This window comes from Nymphalis io, chromosome 17 (genome assembly GCF_905147045.1).
Source record: "Nymphalis io chromosome 17, ilAglIoxx1.1, whole genome shotgun sequence".
Taxonomy (NCBI): domain Eukaryota; kingdom Metazoa; phylum Arthropoda; class Insecta; order Lepidoptera; family Nymphalidae; genus Nymphalis; species Nymphalis io.
The window spans coordinates 9,691,376-9,707,340 of record NC_065904.1 but is presented as its reverse complement, the minus strand read 5'-3'; the positions used below and the strand labels follow the sequence as shown (position 1 = coordinate 9,707,340).

The following is a 15,965-nucleotide window of genomic DNA, read 5'->3' as shown; positions in this document are numbered from 1 at the left end:
TTTCATTAAATACAAGTCAATATTTAAATAAATTGAATTATTTATAAGAATGCATATTGATATGTTTTGACTAAGAGTTAAGTGATAATATTAAATATAGTAATTATTATGTAGCAAAAATTTATATTGAAATTTTATTGAGTATATAATTATGAGGAAGGAATTTTCTGTGCTAATAGGTTATTATTATAACACCAACGCATTTTCACCAACTTATTTATACAAAATGTAATTATAAGATGTACTAATCTATACATTAATTAGAGATTATAAAAAGAGTGATTACTGAAGTTCTTGCTTGTTCTTATCGTTAGAATCAATAGTACGAACCAGCTACATATTGTATTTGTTCTTATTAAATGACGAATCAAATTTTTTTGCAAGTCTCCTCATGCGAAGATTATCATTTTATCATGCGAAGAAGATGTATAATCACATACATAAGCATCAGGATCAGATTAAATCATGCAGGATTAGGATTTTACGCTACCAAAATCGATTGATTGATTGAAAGCTATACATTGTATGGATAACAATAAATATAATATTTAGCATAGCAATAAATATTATATATATGAAGTTATCCATGAAATACTATTACACTAGTTACCAGACAAAAGAGGCAGTCAATAGCTAATATATTAGTAATTAGTTTTCGTCCGCGTGTTATGGATTGTGATTAGGATAAAAAAGTAGCCTTCTTTTTTTGGGTTTTAAGCTTGCTTCATATCAAGTTTCATCAAAATCGTATCAGTCGCGTAGTAGTGAACAGATAGACAGACATAGTTATTTTAGTGTATATATTAAGTCTTTATTATATTACTATTCTGACATTATTCTGATTTTAAACTCCCGTGCTTTGGAAAGCACGTAAATACCGTTGGTCTTGCGCGTTAACTCTTTCCGGTCGTGTCGGTTTGCCTTGCCATCGGATTATAAAAATGAGAGAATAACGAGTGCTCGTATGTTTGTGCACACACTTGTGCACTATATTATGTCCTGCGCAGTTGGCTGATCTCTTGAGATTAGCTGCCGTAACCGAACCTGGCAGAAAATTATAGTATAGAGTATAAATTTGTCATGATTCATACTATGTTATGAATATTCTTAATATAACTTACGCAGGAACAGATTGTCACGTTTCACGTATCCGTATATGTTTATTCACTCCGTAGCTTTCAGGCAATTTCTTTAATATACATTAAGCGAGGTTCAGACTATTTGAAAGGTTGATAGATTATATATTTGTTTTATGCCTTAAATTTTCTGACAATGACAATTTTTAAATAAAACTTGATAAATCCATGAAGTATTTAATTACTGTTTATTGTGCAAATTATTGTACAGTTTTTTTTGTTTATAAAAATAAAATAAAAAAATTAAACGTTGGCGTCTGACAGATTGTAGGGGCATATGGTGTATTGATTATATTGTGCCCAAAATTCACTTGGCGAGAGCTTTGTGCAAGCCCATCTGGGGAGGTACCAGTCACTTATTAGATTGGCTACATAAGCCACATGCGAGCACATGAACGACACCATGCAGGGAGTTGAAGCGGTCGCCGTGGCCGAAATCGGTCGGGAGAGTATTATTATTATTTATTATTATTATTCTACCGCTAATCAATTAGTATTGTTGTGTTCTGTTTTGAAGGAGTGAGTCGAACTACAGGTACAAGGAAGATAACATTCCTTGCGCATTGACGATGTAAGATATGCTTAATATTCCTTACCCACTTTACATGGGAGGCCCCATTTTGCCGTTTGCCTATCTAATTTAAAAGCGTAAACAAACCGTCTTTTGCCCCCTCCCTTTCAATTTTTAAAAGTCGGTTTAAAATATAAGGAACGGAAGTGCCTCTGAATATTGTGACTGCGAATATATTCATAATAAAGTCCGTGCTCAGTGGTGCAGAAAAGTAGTCATTTTACATCGTGTCAATCCAACACGAAGTAGACCATCGTGCTTACTACGGGTTTACTTTGCCAATAAGTAAATTTTAATGCTTGTAATTTTAATTTATTTTTCTTAATTTTGTATTCTGTTTTTTTTTTATACATTTCTTGATGACATTTATAAGGTGTATTTTTTTTGCTATTGTAATGAATTATTTAATATTGCAAACTTTATTGTATATTTCATATTATAATTTAATTTAATGTAGCCGAGATGGCCTAGTGGTTAAAACACGAGAATTTTAACCGATGATCGTAGGCTTAAACCCGGGCAAACACCACTGAATTTTCATGTGTTGGTGTTTATAATTTATCTCGCTTTACGGTAAAGGCGACATAGTGACGAAACCTGCATGTGTCTAATTGAAATTCTGCCACACGTGTATTCCACCAACCTGCATTGTAGTATCGTGCTGGAATAAGCTCCAAGTCTTCTTCTCAAAAAAGGAGAGGAGGCCTTAGACCAACAGTAAAACATTCACTGGCTGTTACTTACTTAATTATTTGTATTTGAAAAGGGTGTTAATTATCGTTGTAATACATTCATACGAGATATATATACTAATAATTGTATTTAATTAATATAATTATGTAATGGTGACGAAGTGCTACTACTACGTTTCTTACCGGTTCTGATCGATAGCATCTACATTCAAAACCAGCGGTAGCCTTACATTTAATGTAATCCTGTAAAATAATGACTAAGGTTTCTCATGTAAACCTACTAGAAAAAAATCACTTATTTTATATCGTTAATAAATCAACCATTAAAATATCAATGCTACAAACTCATTTTTTATATTAATTATCTCCACACACCTCCATCCGTGACGTTTTTTGACATTTTTTTGTTTCGTTCCATTAATTGCCAACTTAGATTCTAATACATTTTATATATCTACATAATATATGCTTATAGTCTCTTTCATTTGTATGACCTAGACTAGACATTACTAGATAGTTGTATATGATTTTATTTTCAATTATCGAACAGCGTTTATTTATTTTTACTTAATATTCAGAGAACATTTTCTGTTCTCGATCACTCGCTTCATCTGGCTGCGGTATTATGATGTTAATTCCTATAAAGTATGAGATCTCGTAAAGCACAAGTCCTCCAAAGTAGGTCACAGACTCAATGAATCAATAAATTGTATCACTGCATCAAATACCATTCAATGCCTATTTCTATGGAACATTTTGATTTATTTAATAAAATATATTTCTAAATGATAAAATCTTAGTAAATTAGGATGGAATGTATCTCGATTCAACATAAACTGTTAAGTTTCTGTAAGAATTCACTTCATTACTCATCTGTAAAATGTTGACAACCAACTTATGGTGATATACTATTTTGATCCCTGTATTCTTGTAATGTTATAATTATTATAATCAATGACGCATATCACTTTCTGACATTATACGACCGTTTTATGTGATGATTTTCGAGTTTGTCTTACAGAGTAGCCCAACTGTATTGGTTAATATTTTTGATACCAGCTTAATCATCATGAATAGAATTATATGCAATATTTTAATCAATTTATCTATGCATATCGTGATTTTTAGAGTAAGGTTTTTTAGAAACAAGATATATGGAAGTACATAAAACACTTTTTAAGTAAATATACATATGACAGAACCGATATATGCAGATGTCCATACGATTTTTTTCTTCAACGGCGAATTTGAGATGAATTATAAATATAAAAAACCAATAGCTAAACACTCGCTCTAACGAAAAAGATTAATTATAAAAGAATAATATAATAAATTAGCTCTATCTTCTTTCAAATATACTTATGTATATATAACAACGGTATAGCATACAAACAGAGAATATATATCTGCCTTAAACTGCTTAAGCTAACAAACATCAATAGATTTATTTGTTTCTATATGAAATGTTTTAGTGTAATTACAAGCGAAATATAAAGTAAAAGTTTAATTTTTAAATTAAGTTTAATAAAAATTAATTTACCTTTTCGAATAAAGCTCGTTCGTTATCACTTTATTTCTACAGAATGAAAAAAGAAAAAGCTATTTCTATGATGGTTTACTATTCAAATAGCAGTGAGATTATTGTAAATAATAAATGGCTGTGTAATAAATTTCATACAATCAATTCAATAAAAGCATATATGTAATTAACAAGCTCGAAGCTCAACGCAAATCACTACACGTACTATTGTAGTTAAAAAAATTAAAGCATACACACACCAAAATAACGTAACACCGTAATACAACTATTTAACGTTTCACGATTTAGAAATAAAACTATTTCTTAAGAGCCGATATGGCCCAGTAGTTGGAACTAGTGAATCTTAACCGAAGATCGTGGGTTCGAACCGGAGCAAGCACCACTGAATTTTCATGTGCTGAATTTGTGTTTATAATTCATCTCGTTTCAAATTTCACTGAAAGTTTGCCACATTTGTATTCCACCAACCCGCATTGGGACAGCGTGGTGAAATAAGCTATAAACCTTCTCCGAAAAAAAAGCCTTAGCCCAGCAGTGGAACATTCACAGGCTGTTATTATTTCTTCCAGAGTAGCACTTTCACAAAATTATTGTTAATCAATTGAAACGTACAAATGTGATTCATATTCAGATTTATTCAGGCAACGTCGGGCACTTACTATCAGGGAATTTACAAATGGAACATTGAACTAATTAAAATGGCATCTATTACTCTTATTAGCTTTCAATAAATTTGACTTACTTACTTACTTCGTATATTTTACGAAATAAATCCGTAAGAAGTAGGTAGAAATTTTGTATAATTTAATGTTTTTTCTACGGAAACGTAACAGCCTGTTAATGTCCCACTGTTGCGCTAAGGCCTCCTCTCTCTTTTGAGGAGAAGGTTTAGAGCTTATTCCATCACGCTGCTCCAATGTGGGTTGGTAGAACACATGTAGCATAATTTCAATGAAATTAGACACATGAAGGTTCCCCATGATGTTTTCCTTCACCGTCTAACACGAGATGAATTATAAACACAACTTAAGCACATGAAAATTCAATGTTGCTTGCCCGGGTTTGAACCCCCGATCATCGGTTAAGATTCACGCGTTCCAACCACTAGCCATCTCGGTTTTCCACGAAAAAATATATTTTATACAATGTAATTTCTTTGTTCAGGATTAAATATAGTAAAATAACTGCCCTCAGTGTTCTTGTGCTGAGCAAGGGTGTCTAAGAATTCGATACTTAATTTATTCAGAGAATATCCACCGTGGTACTTCACTGTTAGTTAGATGATATTCATCTCAAATTTAAATTCATGGCCTTCGGTTAGGAAGTGCTCGATCGTCTAGGCAGATAACTAGACCTGAAGGCTCACTCATCTCTAGTTATACGATTTTATTGACAAAGTCTTTATAGACAAGTTCTTTATCGTAATTATTTAAAAAAATATATATTTCTATTATATGACATCTTATCATTATTGATTTAAGCAATAGATATATGTATACCAAACATATTATATGATATTGTATAACTTTATTAACGATTGTATAACTTTATTGACGAGCCAGTTGGCGTGGTTGGTAGATTTCTTTTGCCTGTCATGTCAAATGTTGTGGTTTCGATTCCCTCCCAGGACAGACATTTGTGTGCGTGAACATGTCTATTAGTCCTGAGTCTAAGTGTAATTACCTATATGAGTATGTATTTACAAAATAAAAGTAGTATATGTAGTATATCAGTTGTCTGGTTTCCATAGTACAAGCTCTGCTTAGTTTGGGATCGGATGACCATGTGTGAATAATATCCCAGGATATTATTATATTGAATATCTAATAATCTTCTGCTAAGGATGGGCATCTTCTCCATTTAACTAGGTGATTAGTGAAGATATAGCCAGATGTATTAATTCACAGCTGAGCAAAAGATGAATTATAAAAAAATCATTGTGAGAATTATAAGACATGATATATAGTAAACGTATGGCTTCTTTGGTAGTGTAAAGTAAGATAAATTATACAATAGAAATGTATATTTCAAATGGTACCTTACCGTAGAGTGCGTAAATCCTTATTTTTCTACCTAAAATAAACAATGGCAAAAACTGCGAATATTTTCAATGTCTCCCGTTCATATTTTTACGAACGTATTTTCCAAGTTTTACACGAGTAAATCCTTACACGTGAAACATTGAAAATTCGTTTCCTCCGCAGTGAAAAATACAGGTATTGTTCAACATTACAAATTGGCACACTCGTACGAAAACCGTTCGGAACTACTACTAGTATTAAAAATAATAAAGGAATGGAAATTAAATATTTAGTTTCCTCAATAAATTGAATCATTGCTTTTGATACAAAAGCGTGCTAAGGTTTTCTACTAACTGAAAACTAATAAAATATTACTGATAATGATGATTTTGTTCTCCTAACCGATTTCGGCTACGTTACTCAATCTCAGGGAGACTGACGCACTTGTGTACTATAATATGGCCCTGCCGTATTGTAGTGCACAAGTGAATGCGTAAACATAGGTACTCTCTATTCCCTCGCTCTCATAAAAAGAATCCATTGGCAATCTCTCTTGAGATATTCACAACAATCAATGACTATTATTATGACGATCGCTAGGCTACTATAATATTTTTGTTCCAAACAACTTAACTATCCGAGAAATATACACATTGCAGCCTCAATACGAAAGCAAATATTAAAACTTATTTAATTAGGTATTAAGGTATTACATATATATATATATAATTCTAAACATAATATCTTCAAGCACTTCTGCCTCAATGATTGAATTGTTTCTTATAAAACTTGGTAGAATATACTTTGTAAATAATATTTAAATAGCAGATAATGATTACTATATTGGTACTTTTTCCGGTAAATGAAAATAAAGCGTGTAAAAATCCCACTGCTAGGTTAAAACCTAGGTCCAATGCGGGTTGGTTACATAAGTGGTAGACTTTCATCATATGTTCTTTAGAATGTTTTTATTCACCACAGAATACGAGATAAAGTATAACATTTTAGCACACGAAAATTAAATAGTGTCTGCCCGGACCTGAACCCACAAACTTCGATGAAGCTTCACGTGTTCTAACCATTAATTAATCTCGATCCCCAATCGTTAAAAGCAAGTATTTACAGAATATAGCTGAAAAATATCTCTATATACGAATGAAACTGATTGCCCACATTAAAATGCACTTTATTGATTCATTATGAAAGAAAATAAATAAAATAATAGGCCAAAAATTTTTTATCTCACTCATTCCTTTAACTTGATTGCTTTTTTGGGGAATTATTCAAATTGGTGAGTGGGTTTCCTATAAACTGCAGCTTTTGGTAAAAATAAATATATTCATTTTTTTTAAACTTACTTTGTTCACCCAAACCTTGTAAGTTCACTTCACTCATTTTCACTTTTTTGTTAATTTCTTTATTTATTTTGATAAATTCTATCCATTATAACCTGACTTGACACAGGTTTCGATGCAACTAATGATAAAATTACTGATTCATAGTAATACTCCTCATAATATCTTGTATGAGTGCGTGGACTAATTATCTCACTAATAGCCTTGATGAATGACCATTTTAAATTGATCCTCATCTCTTCAACAAACTCCTTATCTCCATTTCCCATTTCGCAAAATAAGCAGGTCATCTAACAATGGTATATTGACTTTAGATAAAACTGGCGAAACAGTAGTTTTGATATGTTACAAGACAAATATTAATATAGCGTAAGCTAAATGTTAAAAATTACTTTTATTTAAAATTCAATTTCATTATTTTTACATAAATCAGGCATAATTTTCATTAATTCTTTAATAAATTGGCATTTAGCACAACGAATGGCATTGCCAAAAACTATGTTTTAGTTCTTTATGGAATATTTATTATTCCTTTTTTTTTCAGGGGTATATCGGTCATTGTAATAATTTAGTTCTATGTATCTAGTTATACTATCACTAAAAGAAATTATTTTTTTTTGATGGTAGGTACGGCTTAGGGCTTTGTACGTCCCCCTGGGTGAGTAGCACCTAACCATAAAATTTATACTGCCAAATAGTACCGTTCATAAAACCGAAAATTGCTATGTTCCGGTTGGAACTTTGAGTGAACCAGAGAAACTTCAGACACAAGGGATGTAACAACTTAATTTCCAATATTGGTAGCGCATTGGCGACATAAGGAATGGTTAATATTTCTTGCGGCGCCAATGTATATGGGCAGTAGTGACCATTTACAACCACGTGATCCAGTTTCCCTTCTACCTGCCTATAATATAAAAAATATCCAACTGTAATATATATCCAAATCTCGATACCTTAGTCACTAGTATGTGAAACGAAATTAGCTTAGGTTGTTACTTTTAAATGTCATATTAGATTAAAACCGACAGATTTTTCATCTAATTTTTACCCATTTCTATTTTTTTTTTTTTTATAGAATAGGAAGGTGGACGAGCATATGGGCCACCTGATGGTAAGTGGTCACCAAACGCTCTTAGACATTGGTATTGTAAGAAATGTCAACCATCGCTTATAGCCAATGCGCCACCAACCTTGGGAACTAAGATTTTATGTCCCTTGTGCCTGTAATTACACTTGCTCACTCACCCTTCAAACCGGAACACAACAATATCAAGTATTGCTGTTTTGCGGTAGAATATCTGATGAGTGGGTGGTACCTACCCAGACGAGCTTGCACAAAGCCCTACCAACAGTAATATATAAAACAATGTGACTAGTTGACTGTCATTTCATGTCTGGTATTTCAGAGGTAAACAAATTTTAAAGAGTCATCTAGTTATTTGATACTTTATATAATGTCAGATGAACATAAAATAATCTCATACTTAAAATATTACGTATTTAAAGATATTTTAAAGGTTACTGTTTAATTAAAATTAGGAATCTTTTGCAGTGAACGATGGTGTAAAATTGAATGCTACGCATATTATTATGCAAATAATTCATTAACTCACTAACACAAATATACACACACAGAGTAACTTAAATTAAAGTTAAAACAAAGTCCAATCAAGTTTCTATATTATATAAAAGTGTGGTAAAATATTTCAATTATTAAAAATTATATATTCCTAATCTCAAAACATAATCTTAAAGTAATCAAAAGTTTCTGAATATATGTTTCCAATTTAGGGAAGATTACATTGAAAAGTTTTTTAATACAGAAAATTAAGTACATAATGGTTATATATGGTACGTAAGCAGGAATATGATGTTAAATTATGGAGGTCAATAAAGGTTAGACGTCTACATATAAAAGACTCGTTCGAAGTATCAGACGGTATAAGCTTTTAAATAAGTCAGATTATTGTACCTTTGTTTAGTTGGAAAGGGTCTTAAGAATTTTCAATCAAGCTTTCTATTTTATGTAGGTTGATTACTTTTAATTTACTTAATATCTCAGTAATGGTAGAAATGTACCTACTTAATATAATACTACTACGGGGCCATCTGTAAATTTAATTATATAAAATAAAAATATTTTTATTTGAATTTAAGAAAATTTATGTGCGAGTTTTTTAAATAAAAAACTTGGTTTTAATTTTTATGATACTTTCCCCTAGATTTCATTAGAATGCTGTATGTTAATATTTTTTGTATTTGTTACTTGAGAACACGAGTAAAAAAATATATTTACAGAAGTTGTTGAATCGAATATATAATATCGGATATTTTCCCATTTAAATCAGAAACAATGTTATAAAATAAGCAATATCATATACTATTATTTTATATTTCCCGCAATCTTCGGTTAATATTTACTTACAATAAATTATATTAGTATCGTATTTTACTAACACGCTATAATGTACACATTGAAAAAAAAAACAAATAGTGTGCTTTATTATGCACAAAAAAGGTATATAATAAAGTGTAAAATAATTATAAATAATAAGCAATAACTACTAGTATATTTTATTTCCCGTAATGTTCAAATATTTTTTATTTACAACTACATATAAATATTTAAATCGTATACATACATATAATTCTAATAATTTACGCAGCGTACGTCATATAGCTCCCAGTCAGCATGTTTAATTTCAACATCTTCAACATTTCACAAAACGATAATGAATATACACTTAAACCTTCCTCATGCATTCGTCCATTGGTGACAACCGTATGAAAATTCATTCGGTAGTTCTTAAGCTTATGGCACTTAGACAGCAGACTCGACAGGGAACTTTGTTTTATAATAATAATGTCCTCCAGACCGATTTCGGCCACGGCGGCTAATTTCAAGAGAGATTAGCCAACTACGCAGAAGAAATTATAGTGCACAAGTGTGTGCGCAAACACAGGTGCATTTTCTATTCCCTAACTCTCATAATCCGATGGGACGGCAATCCGACACGACCGGAAAAAGTTCAGGCGCAAGACCAACGGCTTTACGTGCTTTCCGAGGCACGGGAGTGTACACACTTTCACTGGTGGTAGGGCTTTGTGCAAGCTCGTTTGGGTAGGTACCACCCACTCATCAGATATTCTACCGCAAAACAGCAATACTTGATATTGTTGTGTTCCGGTTTGAAGGGTGAGTGAGCCAGTGTAATTACAGGCACAAGGGACATAAAATCTTAGTTCCCAAGGTTGGTGGCGCATTGGATATGTAAGCGATGGTTGACATTTCTTACAATGTCTAAGAGCGTTGGTGACCACTTACCATCAGGTGGCCCATATGCTCGTCCGCCTTCCTTTTCTATAAAAAAAAAAAAAAACACTTCTAACTTCCAGACTCCGGGCTGCTACTGAAAATTTTGTGACAGAAAAACCCAATAACTTTTTATTGGCCCGACCTGGGAATTGAACCCACGACCGGCTTTATATCAAGCCACTAGACCAACGAGGCAGTTTGTTTTATAATATCTAGTGATAAGGTATTATATTTACATAGCAAACAACCTAATATTGAGTCGAAATATATATTTTTATTTATGATCCAGACATGATACTATGACATTAACAATATAAGTTATATAATATTCGCAAACATGCCATTAATTACCTATACTTATAATGAGTTACTTAGTAATATTACATTAATTAATCTAAGTGATAGAAAAGCTACGGGATTGATACTAAATGATTGCCGACTATTCTTTCTGCTAGACTATTTATATTATTGTGTTCATATATCCTTTACAAAGTGAAACTGTTGTGATAAAAAAAACACATAATATAATATTGTAACAGTAACAGCCTGTTAATGTCCCACTGCTGGGCTAAGGCCTCCTCTCCATTTTGCTACTATAACTCTATTTTTAAAAGACACATTCTTAAAATTTAAATTTAGAATAAAAATATATTCATATTAAAAAGCGGTTCCCTTTTAAATAAAAACGTAGTAGTGCCTCACATTTCGATAAATATTTCATAGATAATTTAAATTTATAATGATTAACTCCATTAAATGATAATTATTAATTAATTATTATAATTGTATTTTTACTTCAAAATCTGATAATATCTTCCTTATAGGAAAGCTAATATTATAATATAGGCTAAATTTCATTTCAATTCAAATCAAATTCAGGTATAAAATGTAGAATAAGGTATGTCAAGCGTCAATGGCGCAGTGGTTACGACCTCCCCGCGATGTAGCTGCGGGTTCGATCCTGACCCACTGGGCTTATCAAGCCGCGTGTGAATTTGAGATGTACATAGGATAATATAAAACCTTACAACAAAAAATCTTAATGTATATATGTTCGTTAATTTGACGCCTATTTGTCTTTCTCTCCCTCTTTTGTCTCTTTTATTTCGAATAAAATAAAAGTATTCGAATAAAATAAAAAAGATCACAGAAATAATAAAACTAAATCTAAATATATAAAATATCGTAATACGTATAATTTCACGATAGATGTTATATAATACAATTTTACATAATTACAATTAAACCTTCTCCTCAAAAAGGGAGAGGAGGCCTTAGCCCAGCAGTGGGACATTTACAGGCTGTTACTGTACTGTACTGTACATATACGATATTGTATAAAATGCCTTATTAGTAATTTATACACTAATTAATATTCAATGTTTATTTATACTACAGGTAAAGTAATTACGATATGCATAATCTTAATAATTAATGTTATATGAGTAAAATGACAAACAAAACTACATAATTGTAATTTGTAATAACAGTGACGTAAAACTTGGCATATATAACAATAACATCAAATACGTGATCTATATTTAATATTATATTTAATAAGGGCATAGAGAACTGTATGGATCAGCGAGCTGATCTTAAAAACTATTAAAGGAATACACAAAATTTAGTATTACATCGTTTATAGAGAAAAGCTTTACTATTCTAATACAGGCTCCAAGCCTAAGGAGTTACAGTAACCATAAACGACAAATAATGTGACAAGCTACTTAAGATAGCTATTAAAAAGGCAACGCGGGTTTAATGGTGGTAGGGCTTTGTGCAAGCTCGTCTGGGTACCATCCACTCACAAGATATTGTACCGCAAAACAGCAGTATTTGGTATTGTTGTGTTCCGGTTTGAAGGGTGAGTGAAACAGTGTAATTACAGGCACAAGGGACATAACATCTTAGTTCCCAAGGTTGGTGGCGCATTGGCAATGTAAGCGATGGTTAACATTTCTTACAATGCCAATATCTATGGGCGTTGGTGACCACTTAACATCAGGTGGCCCATATGCTCGTCCTCCTACCTATTCTATTAATAAAATGCTCATACCTAGTAATACAATAAACTTTATGATTAAAATATAAAGTTTATAGAGTGCAGACGAATGTTTTCACTGATGGCTCCAAAAAGAAAGTTAATTTGTCTTGCTGTCTGTGAGCTTATTTAATATGAATTATATATAACCGTTGATAAAAAAAAATATCCCAATGCTGGGCAAATACCTCCTCACCTCCTAAGCTTGAAGACTTAGATATTATTCCATCACGCTGCTCCAGTACGAGTTACATGATACATGAGGCAGGAGAATTTCATCTGTCAGGTTTCCTTATAATGTTTTCATTTGATTAGATCACGAGATGAGAAAGCTTGTACGGATTTTAAACTTAGATCTCAACTTAAGACCTGTGTATTTCTATCAATTGGGCCATGACTCTTATCTTATATGATTTTATAATATAATTATTTATCCTATGTAACGGAGTGAAATTAAGTGTGAAACGAACATGGCGTTTTATCGCGCTTGTCACTTAATGAATCCACAAGGAAGATATATTTTAATTGTTTTAGGTACCAAAATCCCTCATTAAGATGTAACTTAAGATGTAGCTCTGTGGCTTAAATTATTTCATTTAAGAATGAATACATATAATAAATATAAAGCCAAATCAACGGATTAAATTTAATTTGCTTATGTTTCATTTGTAACGATACAGAGTGTCACACAAAACTAAAGTATGATTTTAGTAAGCTAATTAATACTGCTCTCGTTTTGTAATTAAAGTGTTAATAATATTTCTGAATCAACAAGGCTTAGCAGATATGCTCCAATTGCGTTTAAAAGCTTCTAATATAAGAAAGAAATTCACTTTGAAATACTAGATATATATATGCTTAGAATAGGTTAACATCACTGGTGGTAGGGCTTTGTGCAAGCCCGTCTGGGTAGGTACCACCCACCTTCCTATTCTATAAAAAAAAAAAAATCACGACTCGCGGAACAGGGACGTTGTTAATACTAATTTAAGGGACATAACATCTTAGTTCCCAAGGTTGGTGGCGCATTGGCGATGTAAGCAATGGTTAACATTTCTTACAATATCAATGTCCATGTTCGTTGTTAACCATTTACTATCAGGTGGCCCATTTGATCGTCCTACCTATTTTATAAAAATTAAAATTAAATAAAGAAATTTTGCTTGCGGCTATGTGTTAGAAGAATATATGTAAAATCAGGGCATAAGGTAAGGTCTCTTTTATAAATGTCATTCAATTCTGTTCAGTAATTTTCGCGGAAAAGAGTAACAAAAATCCGTTCTCACACATTTTCGCGCTTACAACTTTAAGTAGGACTTATATTATTATATAACCTGACTTGACCCGAGTAATTTGAAAGCGTGTACATGACTTTTATTTTGACGTACAATTAAAATTCCGAATAAAATCTCAATTATATTTTTTGATACTTCGAATCGACTTTATTCAAATAGTATTTTTTAATTAATAAAGGCGTTTTTTTTGTTTTATACGATTTCAAATTAACAAAAAATAATTATAAAAAACTTCCAACAGTTATAAAATATGATTTGTACGTTTTTTATTCATCTTTATTCTTTTTTAAAAAAGTCCATAAAACAAACTACGTATCGATTTTTAAAATACAATTCATTAAAGTATGTGACAGAAGATATAAATAGATGTCTGAGTTTAAGGATTTACATACTTAATAAACATTATATAGTATTCTTAGACTGTGACTTAACTTGAAGTTATTCAAATTAATCATTTTTAATGGAAATATGACAGACCCACCTGAGAATACAAGTGAAGTGTGTCACGTGCCCATAATTAATACTACAGTCCGTAATCCGTAACAGCCTTTGAATGTCCCACTTCTGGGCTAAATGCCTCCTCTCCCTTTCTTGAGGATAAGGTTTGGAGCTTATTCCACCACGCTGCTCCAGTGCGGGTTGGTGGAATACACATGTGGCAGAATTTCGGTGAAATTAGACACATACAGGTTTCCTCGCGATGTTTTCCTTCACCGTAAAGCACGATATGAATTATAATCACAAATTAAGCACATGAAAATTCAGTGGTGCTTGCCCGGGTTTGAACCCACGATCATCGGTTAAGATTCACGCGTTCTTACCACTGGGCCATCTCGACTTATATTACAGTACAATTTAAAAAAATATTATTAAAAGAAAGAAATTCAAAATGTATGTTTTTTTGAGGCATAATGTACATATCCACTTGGAATAGTAGACGTGGATCTTAACAGAAAGATCACAGGTTTAAAGCCGGACAAGCCAAGAGTTTTTATGTTCTTTTCTGTTTAGAATTTAGCGTTTTCTCGGCGGTAAAAGAAAATATCGTGACAAAACCTTCAGTGGATATTTATGGGTCGTTTATTTATGTATCTTAGTTTTTAGTTTGTGAAACTTTACTTTTTACTATTGCATGACTATTTTTAAATTTTGATTAAGTACATTGATCGTATTTTCAATTCCATTACCATTAAAACTATAAGTACAAACAACCTGGATTGTAAATGTTCCTTAAACAGTAGAAAAAACCGGTAAGCTTTTTTTAAAACTAAATTCAACTTTCAGGATAAATACTATTGTGAATAGTGCTTTAATCCTTTTTCGAGGGCTGTACTTTGCAGCTTTGTAGTTTGTAAGCTTTTCAATATATACATGATATTGTTATGTATGTTCGTAAATATATAAAACATTTTTTTTTAAGTTGTGACGTACTCACTATTAGTACCAAGAACTACTAATCAGTAAATAAAGTACTAATTTGTTTAAAAATTTAATTAATTACTACCTTTTGTTTCTGTTTTCGTTCTTTATTCAAATATTTTTATTTTCTGTTGTTATTTTATTTTTGATTTGCATATTTTGTACTTGTGCATAATTAGTTTTAAGTTAATGTAAAAATGTTTTGAATGTTTATTATGTACAACTGTTGAAGATCCAAATAAATAAATAAAGAATAAACATACGCTAGTTATAAATGCTTCCCTTTTTTTTATTAGGCAATATTTTTAAGGGTTAATATTTTTTTTTATTGGGCAATAGAAAACTTTACTGTTCAGTCAATAATCTTTTGTGTATTAAGCTCAATATGTTATACATATTATTTGTTTTACAATATGAATTACTTTTACAATTTGAAAATACTTCTGAATTTTGACCTTTTGTTTGGTTACACGGTAATACCTACCGTATTTGGTAGGTGGTAGGGCTTTAAGCAAGTCTAATAAATATCTACTCCCTCACAAACAGCAATTTTTTGTATTGATGTAACTAAGTTAT

At 31.4% G+C, this 15,965-nt stretch overlaps 2 protein-coding genes across 3 annotated transcripts in view; one reads left to right on the top strand and one right to left on the bottom strand.

Moving 5' to 3' along the window:
- Window positions 1-7,441, bottom strand: part of LOC126774674 (organic cation transporter 1-like) — a 32,449-nt gene extending 25,008 nt beyond the window's left edge. The window contains exon 1 of the mRNA XM_050496208.1: window positions 7,319-7,441. Within this exon, the coding sequence (XP_050352165.1) occupies window positions 7,319-7,355 (37 nt within the window). The 5' untranslated portion in view covers window positions 7,356-7,441. The remainder of the gene's footprint in view (window positions 1-7,318) is intronic.
- Window positions 1-15,965, top strand: part of LOC126774681 (hemicentin-2-like) — a 319,165-nt gene that overhangs the window by 106,689 nt on the left and 196,511 nt on the right. The window lies entirely within an intron of this gene.